General features: G+C 38.6%; 1 protein-coding gene across 1 annotated transcript; it reads left to right on the top strand.

Moving 5' to 3' along the window:
• The first annotated feature begins 225 nt into the window (after window positions 1–225).
• Window positions 226–1,165, top strand: LOC126624384 (uncharacterized). Its single transcript, XM_050293442.1, has one exon. The coding sequence runs from the start codon at window positions 365–367 to the stop codon at window positions 1,058–1,060; it is 696 nt and encodes a 231-aa protein (XP_050149399.1). The 5' UTR covers window positions 226–364; the 3' UTR covers window positions 1,061–1,165.
• The last annotated feature ends 9,891 nt before the right edge of the window (window positions 1,166–11,056 follow it).

Raw genomic sequence — 11,056 nt, 5'->3', positions numbered from 1 at the left:
TAAAAGAGGTCCTCACAGGTCCTTAAAAAGAGGAACTTAGGAGAGCATTCCTGTATATCGGCCTTACAAAATTGGACAATTGTGTTAAATATTAGAGAAAATAAGTCTCTTACTGAACAAGAACCACAAGGACCATGTTAATTCGACTGCGAGGACAATGTATTAGGAGTGGAGTAGTCAGTTGTGAGTGCGTTATATATAGGATGGCATAAAAAAACAAAATAAATAAAAATAAAAAAAAAACAAATTGACATTAACTAGTGGTACACGACTCTCCCTCCATCCCTCTGTATAACCCATACACGAATAGCACAATTGTGCACGCAAAACCCAAAAGCACGAAACAATTCACAAGTCACAAACTATGGTTCAATTTCACCACATCCGTTTCCTCTCCTTTCTCATAATAACACTAGCAGCAGGCCTCTTCCCGGGCACCCATGCAGTCAACTACAAAGTCACCAACACAGCGGGGGGAACCCCAGGCGGAATTCGGTTCAACAACAAAATCGGAGCAGACTATAGTAGGCAAACCCTAGTCTCCGCCACCAACTTCATATGGATCTTGTTCCAGCAAAACACAGCCGCGGACAGAAAGAGCGTCTCCAAGGTAACCTTAATTGTTGAAAACATCACCGGGGTGGCTTTTGCCGTCAACAATGAGATCCACGTCAGCGCCAGCTACATAGCTGGTTACTCTGGCGATGTGAAGAGGGAGATCACCGGTGTGCTTTACCATGAGTCAACGCATGTGTGGCAATGGAATGGGAACGGTCAAGCCCCAGGGGGGTTGATTGAGGGAATTGCTGATTATGTGAGGTTGAAGGCAGGATACGCGCCAAGTCATTGGGTTCAGCCGGGGCAAGGGGATAGGTGGGACCAGGGGTACGACGTCACTGCTTGGTTTCTAGACTATTTGAATAGTTTGAAAAATGGTTTTGTAGCTGAAATGAATAAGAAAATGAGGAGTGCTTATAATGCTAATTATTTTGTTGATATTCTGGGGAAGAATGTTGATCAGCTTTGGAGTGAGTACAAGGCCAAGTATGGAGGAAGATGAATTAATGTAGTGCTTCTGTAGCCTCATGCAGGCCATGGACCGATGTAAGTAAATAAAAATGCTGTATTAATCTATTTGATCATAGTAAAATGGTGTTCCAATTAATTTGTATGATAGTATTGATTGAATATTGTATATGTTACTAGACTATTAATTTTTTAAAATTTTTTGATGCAATAATAATTCATAAACTACTGGGTCCCGAAACCCTATGGAAGCCGGAAAAATTGTTGGAAACGATCCTATGACCGTCTGTTCAGGGATTCTGGAACGCCTACCAGGGGATCTGTAGAATTCAGTAGCAATTCGACAGCTTGCCTGAGCTGTTGTCCAGTTATTTTCTTTTTCTTTGTTTGAATGAACTAGCCAAAACAACATCGTTTTGAACCAAGCCTTTAAAAAAAATTCTAACGCTACAGATCCGAGCCTTTAACGCTTCATTGACCCCCCCCCCTCCCATTCCCTAAATCAAACCCCCATTCTTGTTCTTGAGCACCACCACCTGTCGCCGGCGCACCGGGTCAACCGAAATATTTTGAAGCTTTTACACTAGGATCCCATGAGATTGGAATCCTAGAGTGAAATTTTTTCAAACAGGTCAATGGATAGGACATGTTTTAAGAATCAAAATCTTGTGTTAGAATTGTGAAACAGGTCAAAATGGATAGGATCCCATGGTAAATGGAGTGAGAGATATTTTTATGTGTGTAGTGACAAATAAGACACGTTATTCCAATGGGTGTTTTATTTATTATTTATTTATTATTTTTTATTTATTTATTTTTTTAACAAATAATATTTTTTACATTAAAAGAATGAGTGAGTAGGCTAAACTTCACAATGAACGAGTAATAATATAATTTAAATTTGTTTTTAACGAGAATTAAACTTAAAACATTTCACTTACAAATAAAAAATAAATTATTATGCGTAGGACTAAAAGGCTCACGTTATTTCTTCTTGTTTCATGCCTACTGCTTCAATAAAAATCAAATGTGTCCTCCCCTAATAATAATTTATCTTAAAGTTATTGCTTCCATAAAAGTCAAATATGTGCTCCCCTAATAATAACTTATCTCCAAGTTATTGCTTCCTTAAAAGTTAAATGTGTCCACCCCTAATAATAACTTATCTCAAATGTGTCATCCACTAATCAACTTGCATATTTTTTTAAGGGGCACTTTGATCCAAGTCTAAAAATTTTAGTTGTTTCCAGATTAAGTCCAGTTTTATTTAAGAGTAATGCAAGTAGAAAGACTAAATTTGTAAATAAAATTTTATAAACTAAATAACATGAAAGTTGATGATTGGACTATTACTTAGGCGTTGATAAACGTGTTCATTCATATTGGTAACATATAATTTAGTTTGTAAATTTTGTCTACAAATTTTGTCTCGTTAGCATTACCCTTTATTTAATTTGTTATTATATTCATTTTTTCCTTTAGAATAAAAATATCATTTGATTTAAATTTTCTTAAATTTAAAAATTTATATGGCTTTATCCTACTATCTTGTACGTATTCTATATCAATCTTAATTAATATCGTACTTTTAAAAAATTTATATGGCTTTATCTACCCACTTTCTAATAATAAAAACATTTTAAAAATTCATAAACAACAGATATAAGTTATCAAAAATTAAACATTGTGGGAGGTAAGAAACCCGTTATATTAATATAATTAATCTATAATATATTATAAAAAAGAAAAGCATGTGAGGTAGATTATAAACAAAAATGACACACCCCGACCGAGATCAAGGTATGTTGGCCGTCACGTGAGAGTGACGTAGCCATGTGCACATTGCGGAAGCGATAATGATAAGAATTATACGAATAATTGAAAACCAAATTACTAGAGTGCACTACTAAACAGAAAATGATAGGAGTTAGTTACAAAAGTAAACACTCCTAATCAGAGCATAAAGTCTAGGTGCAGTCCAGTAGGACAAGTACTAGTTATACAGTACCAGGAATGTCTTACTATTATTCAGATAAGATAGAACTGCCGACGTCCCCAAGCCACCAACAACAAGCTTACTTAAAACCTAAAGGGGCGCAAAATAGAAAACGTGAGTGGCCAAAAACAAATGTTTTACAAAAATCATTTCATTTATCAACATATCTAACCCCTCGCTGTAAAACATGTATAATTTTTCCAGAATCAAGATATAAGCATATATATATATATATATATATATATATATATATATGAAATCATAACAATTCAATTCATGCTTCACATAATCATATTCATATGTATGCCATGCTAAAATATAACAAAGTAAACAATCCAGGTAAGAATGATTTCATAGAAATATGATATGTTAGCCGGAACCCTTGTGGTAGTCTGTACGGCTGAATTCATAGCTCAAAAGTCAATCTAGCCAGAGTCACTACAATGACCTATACGGCAATATACTGCACATAAGTCGGAACCACTAAAAAGGGGTCTATGCGACAAGATTTGGTGTAATATAATTATACTCAATTCTATTCTCTCATAATAGCCGGGCGATAAATCGCTAGTCACCTACGAGTCAGAACCATAAATAAGGTCTGTACGACAAGACTGTGCACTTAAGTTGGATCCAATATAAGCATATAGTGCGGGAGGTGATGTAAATAAACAGGCCTGTACTTCACATCTCTGGCTAAATAACAAACACCATAGGTGCAGTTTTATGAGTTCAACATTATTCAATCACATATCACATCATCGATGATTCATATAACCAAACATAACTTACCTGAACTTACCTGTGCCTCCACAGCACTACATTTATATATATATGCAACCATGAAATGCATATTCATAATATAAAAGCATTTGGCATATTATTTCAAAGCATACTTTCCTAAAAAATGCATTTCTGGGAAATATATCAAGGTATATAAATATATACTGAAAACAAAAGCCCACTCACTGGTATATCGACGGGTCGTAACCCCCGAGTCGCTCGTGGATACGCTTGTCCTCGGAATAAGTCTCACCTATATGCGAATTAAGTATAAAAACGTTATTTTAAAGCACATAGGCAAAACTAGTTAATAACTTCTCATACAATGCTCAATTTGGGTATATGAATATATCACAGTGATCTACACAATCTCAGCATCATCCCCAAATTTTCAAAATAATTTTCTGACCCCGTACGCGCCGGCTAAGGTACGGCAATACGCGCGGCCACGCGCAGGGGATCTTGACGGATTCTACAAACGGCGTCAGGAATATTCCTTAGAATATTCTGTTAAATCCTAACGGTAACCATCCAATTTGACTGACCGCGTCAGCATATTCAGTCCAAACTGACGGAATATGCTGTCTTCGTCTCCGGCGAGTCGCTGGTCGTCGGAAAACTGGGTAAAACTTTAAACTCACTATTCTCACTCGTTTTTCAACCATTTTTCATGAAATTTGAACCATATGAAAGCTTAGAGTGAGAAGAATGACGTTATACCTATTTGAAGCTTCAAATCTCACGAAATCACGTCGGGGAAGCTTCGAAATTCCGACCAAAACTGCAACTCTTCGTTTCTCGCGATCCCGACTTCCAAATTCCTCGACGAACTACCTCGAGACTCATGAGGTCCTCATTAAGCTTCCTATGAGCTTAGATTTCCCTAAAACACAAGGTTTTATGTGAGTTTGAACAGTGCATGAAAATTGGGTCACGGGTTCACGAGTTTTCGAATGATTCCTTACCTGAAGCTGGTGTCAAACAATTCGTAGCACCACGAGGAACACAATGGTGACAATTACACCCTCGATCTGCAAGGTTTGGGGTGAGTTAAAGATTGTCCATACGAAAGAGGGAAGAGAGAGAGTGAAAACCGAGAGAGACAGAGAGTACGGGGAGTGAGAGAAAGAAGGGAAGAGTGATGTGTGTGGTCCAAAACTAGTCAACAACCCAATCACAACCAAACCTTTTTAGTTCTTAAGTGGTTCCAAAAACTTAGGAGAAGCTTAATTAATCCATCTCAAAACAAATCACGCACCACACATTTTAATGTCCAAGGGTAAATTAGTCTTTTCACATCAACGATAATTATTTCTCGGGACGGGCTGTGACAATCTCCCTACCTTATAAAATTTCATCCTAGAAATTACATACAACCAATACATGTACTAGTAATCATAAAACAATCGTGGATATATCTCTCTCATCCGATCCTCTGTTTCCCAAGTAGCTTATTCCACTGAATGATTTCTCCATATAACTTTCACCAAGCATACGGCACTGGTTCCTCATCATAAGTCAAATCCGGAGTAATTTTCGAAGGTTGAGGAGGAATCACATGTGAATGATCTGAAACATAATGTCGAAACATGAAACACATCGTGCACCCTTCGACAACTCTGGAGGCAACTCAAGCTTGTAAGCAACCTCACCGACTCGCTCAGTGATCATATATGGTCCAATGTACCAAGGACTCAACTTTCCTTTCTTTCCAAATCGTACAACACCTTTCCAAGGTGATAGCTTCAGAAATACCCAATCACCTTCATTATACTTCCGATCAGTGGCATGCTTATCTACTATGCTCTTTTGTCGATCTTGGGCCGCTTTCAGGTTAGACTTAATTACCTGAACATTTTGAGTAGTCACATCCACAATCTCAGGGCCCACTAAAACTCTTTCAAAAACTCTGACCAACATAGAGGCGCACGACAAGATTTCCCATAAAGTGCCTTAAATGGTGCCATACCAATGCTCGAATGATAACTGTTGTTGTAGGCGAACTTCATCAAATCCAAACAATCATGCCAACTATCTCCAAACTGCAGCACTGAAGATCTCAACATATCCTCTAATGTCTGAATAGTTCTCTAAGATTGTCCATCTGTCTGAGGATGATATGTCGTACTATAAAGCAATCTCGTACCAAGAGCTTCCTGGAATGCTATCCAGAACTTGGAAGTAAATCTGGGATCTTGATCCGAGATAATATTAACTAGCACACCGTGATACTTCACAATCTGCGATATAAATAACTTAGCTGATCGGCTTAACGAATACTTCTCCCTCATTGGAATAAAATGTGCTGACTTCGTAAGCCGATCAACTACCACCCAAATTCCGTCATAACCATTCTGTGTACGAGGGAGCTTATACACAAAATCCATAGTACTATTTTCCCATTTCCACTGTGGAACGAAAAGTGGCTGCATTAATCCAAACGGCTTCTTCCTTTCAGCTTTAACCTGTTGGCAAATGGCACACCTACTCACATATTCGGCGATTTCCCTTTTCATACCCGGCCAATTATAAAATGGTCTAATGGTATGATACATCTTAGTGCCTCCTGGATGCATTGCATATGCTGAAATATGTGCTTCATCCAAAATTTCTTTCTTTAACTCTGCATTATTCAGCACATACATTCTGCTTTCCTGCATAAGCATGCCATCAGTTTCTCGAATTCTAAAATCTTTCTTTTTGCCTTGTTTCCTTGCTTGAACTATTTCTTGAGCCTCTTCATCATTCATTTGAGTCTCAAGTACATGGTCAACTAAAATTGGCCTAACTTGAAAATTAGCAAGCAGAGCTTCTTTTCGATCTTCCACTCCTAACCCCACTCTAGTGGACCTCAAATCTGTTAGAAGGGGAACGTGACAATCATAAATGGCATTAAGTCTGACTGGAGTCTTCCTACTAAGTGCATCTACCACTGCATTTGCACAACCAGGATGATACTCAATCGTGCAATCATAGTCACTAAGTAACTCAATCCACCTCCGCTGTCGAAGATTAAGATCTCTATGAGTAAACAAATACTGAAGACTCTTATGATCTGTAAAGATCTTACATTTCTCACCATAAAGATAATGTCTCCAAATCTTCAAGGCAAAGATGATAGCTACTAATTCCAAATCATGTATAGGGTAATTCTTCTCATGAGGTTTCAACTGTCTCGAATCATAAGCAATCACCCTACCATGTTGCATTAATACATAACCCAAACCATTCAGAGAAGTATCACTATAAACCTCATAATTACCGCTATCATCTGGAAGCGCTAGAACATGAGCATGAGTGAGATAGTACTTCAACTGCTGGAAACTTTGCTCACAATTATTATCCCACTTAAACTTAACATCCTTTCACGTCAACCTCATCAATGGCAAAGCAATCACTGAAAAATCCTTAACGAACCATCTATAATAGCCTGCTAAGCCTGCTAAGCCAAGAAAACTCCGTACCTCTGTGACGGTTCGAGGTTGCTCCCAATTCTTCACAACTGCCACTTTCTGAGAATCCACTTGAATGCCTTGAGCAGAAATGACATGTTCCAAAAATGCCACTTGATTCAACTAGAATTCACATTTGCTAAACTTAGCATATAGTTGGTGTTCCCTCAAACTGCTCAACACCAACTTCAGATGTCTAGCATGCTCAACCTTAGACTTAGAGTATACCAGAATATCCTCAATGAAGACAATAACAAACTTGTCCAAATATGGCTGGAATACTCAATTCATTAAACCCATAAAAGCTGCTGGTGCATTAGTTAATCCGAATGGCATCACAAGAAACTCATAATGACCATATCGAGTCCTGAATGCGATTTTAGGGACATCTTCATTTTTAATCTTCAACTGATAGTATCCCAACCTCAAGTTAATCTTAGAAAATACGCAGACACTTCTGAGTTGATCAAATAAATCGTCTATACGAGGCAATGGATAACGGTTCTTAATGGTTACCTGATTCAATTGCCTGTAATCAATGCACAGCCTCAAAGTTCCATCTTTCTTCCTTATAAATAAAACTGGAGCTCCCCAAGGTGAAGTACTCGGCTGAATAAAACCTTTATCCACTAACTCTTGCAACTGGACTTTCAATTCCCTTAATTCAGCAAGAGCCATTCTATAAGGAGTTAAGGATATGGGATTCGTACCTGGAAGCAGATCAATAACAAACTCCACCTTTTTGTCTAGCAGCAATTCAGGCAAATCCTCAGGGAATACATCCAGAAAATATCTGACCACCCGAACATCCTTCACACTACTAGGAGCATCATTATTCAACACCACATGAGCCAAATATCCCTGACAACCTTTCGACAACAATCTCTTTGCTTTCATGGTTGAAATAATACCATGCCTCACCCCACTAGGCTCTACTACAAATGTAACTTCAGGTAATCCAGGACAATGAAATGTGATTGTCTTCCCATAACAATCTATCTTGGCATGACTATAGTGCAACCAATCAGTGCCCAAAATCACATTAAAATCCATAATATCCAACAGCATAAGATTAGCCGGCATAATAATATTGTCTACTATCACTGACATCCTGGATATACCTGATCCACAAAACATCTATCCCTTCTAGGCATAGAAAATTTGAAATTATATCTTAGAGGTGTAGGATGAGGTTGTGTCACTTGAGCGAATGTATGACAAAATAACAGAATGTGTAGCACCACAATTAATCAATACTCAAGCAAAATGACCAAGAATATTTAACGTACCCATAATTAAATTTGGATTATTCTAGGCATCTTGCAGTGACATGTTATGGATATGCCTCTGATTCTGTTGTCGGCCACCGTGACCTCTGTTGGCATGATTACCACATCCCTGCCTTTGCTGACCCGACTGCCTTAAAGATCCTGCATTACTAGCAGCAATCTCTCCCTGTTGGGGCTGTCCCCATTGGTACCATTGAGATCCACCGGCTGAATGTGGCTGATAAGACATAGATCCTCCCTGATACTAAGGATACCCACTCTGATATTGAGGATCCTGAGAGTACTGCTGCTGTCATGAGGTGTAGGGAGCGGCGTCGCCCTGGTAGTGGTAGGCACCTCATCGTCCAGTCTGAGTGTAACCACTAGATCCTGAAGCTTGCTGAGTCGGTGCAGATGGTGGGAAAAAAGGTTGTTGGGGTCTCTGCTGATTCTAAGGGCATTGGGCAGCCTTATGACCCATCTATCCACAAGTAAAACATCCATTGCTGCCTTTCCTACATTCCCCAAAATGCCGATTATTACACCTGTGGCATAAGGGAGCACTGGATTAACCTGAACCACCAAAATCTCTCTGTCTATGGAACCTCGAACCTCCAGTGAATCTACCACCTCTTCTTTGCATATTAGTACTCAATCCTCTGCTAAAAGAGCTGGAACTGCCATCACTTCTCTTAAAGTTCTGGGTCTTGCGGGGTCCCTGAAATGCTTGCCCTTTTCCTTTGTCATCTCATCTCTGGCCCCCATTCTTTCCTTCCTTATCCTCACTTTCACAAAGCATGTTCTCTGAGGCCTTAATCCTCAGTAGAATCTCATAAAACTCCTGGTAAGAGGCACAGTGAGTTGATGTAGCTATGGAACGCCATTTCTTCTTAGTACCCAAACTGAAACGGCGAAGCATCTTTATCAGATTAGCAGCAACTTCCGGATCATATCTCGATAGATCAGTAAACATCCTATAATACTCATTAGCGGACATCTTTCCTTGCCTCAGATGAGTAAACTCTTAAGATCGATATACGCAGGAGGAATGAACCTTTTCCGAAACAGCTCCTTAAACACTCCCCAGTCCACAATCTCTTCTGGGGTCAACTGGTAAGACTCTTGTCTCCACCAGGATGCAGGCTGTTCTCCCAAAAACCAGCTAGTCATCTCGACCCACCTATCAGAAGAAAGATTCCCTTGACTCTGCATCACCTGAAAGGTCTTCTCCACATGATTCAGCAATTTTTCTGCCCCCTCATGACCTTCATTTCCAATGAAGTGAGTCAACTTCAGATTATGAACTGTCTCAAAAGGTGTCCTCTAGGGAGTACAGAATGCTGTCTGAATGGCAGAAACTATAGCTTCCCTTAATTGAGCTATATCAGGGAAACTAGATTCAGCTGATTGACGGGGCTTTCTACGAGGCGGCATAGTTCTGACATAAGAAATCACAAGGATTAGAATATTCAAGAATTATACAGGACTGCTAAACCTAGGCTCTGATACCAAACTGACACACCCCGATCGAGATCGAGGCATGCTGGTCGTCATGTGAGAGTGACGTAGCCATGTGCATAGTGCGGAAGCGATAATGATAAGAATTATATGAATAATTGAAAACCAAATTACTAGAGTGCACTACTAAACAGAAAATGATAGGAGTTAGTTACAACAGTAAACACTCCTAATCAGAGCATAAAGTCTAGGTGCAATCCAGTAGGATAAGTACTAGTTATACAGTACCAGGAATGTCCTACTATTATTCAGATAAGACAGAACTGCCGACGTCCTCAAGCCACCAACAAAAAGCTTACTTAAAACCTAAAGGGGTGCAAAACAGAAAACATGAGTGGGCAAAAACAAATGTTTTACAAAACTCATTTCATTTATCAACATATCTAACCCCTCGCTGTAAAACATGTATAATTTTTCCAGAATCAAGATATAAGCATATACATATACATATATATATATATATATATATATATATATATATATATATCTAAAATCATAACAATTCAATTCATGCTTCACATAATCATATTCATATGTATGCCATGCCAAAATATAACAAAGTAAACAATCCAGGTAAGAATGATTTCATAGAAATATGATATGTTAGCCGGAACCCCTGTGGTAGTCTGTACGGCTGAATTCATAGCTCAAAAGTCAATCTAGCCAGAGTCACTACAATGACCTATAAGACAATATACTGCATATAAGTTGGAACCACTAAAAAGGGGTCTGTGCGACAAGATTGGGTGTAATATAATTATGCTCAATTCTATTCTCTCATAATAGCTGGGCGATAAATCGCTAGTCACCTATGAGTCGGAACCATAAATAAGGTCTGTACGACAAGACTATGCACTTAAGTTGGATCCAATATGAGCATATAGTGCGGGAGGTGATGTAAATAAACAGCTTGTACTTCACATCTTTGGCTAAATAACAAACACCCTAGGTGCAGTTTTATGAGCTCAACATTATTCAATCACATATCACATCATCGATGATTCATATAACCA

This window comes from Malus sylvestris, chromosome 5, assembly GCF_916048215.2.
Source record: "Malus sylvestris chromosome 5, drMalSylv7.2, whole genome shotgun sequence".
NCBI lineage: Eukaryota > Viridiplantae > Streptophyta > Magnoliopsida > Rosales > Rosaceae > Malus > Malus sylvestris.
Note: the sequence above shows the minus strand (reverse complement) of the source record. Positions and strands in the feature narration are given on the sequence as shown.

Bases quoted from the DNA above. Each gene is read 5' to 3' on its own strand.
- LOC126624384 (XM_050293442.1), top strand. From the start codon at position 365: ATGGTTCAATTTCACCACATCCGTTTCCTCTCCTTTCTCATAATAACA.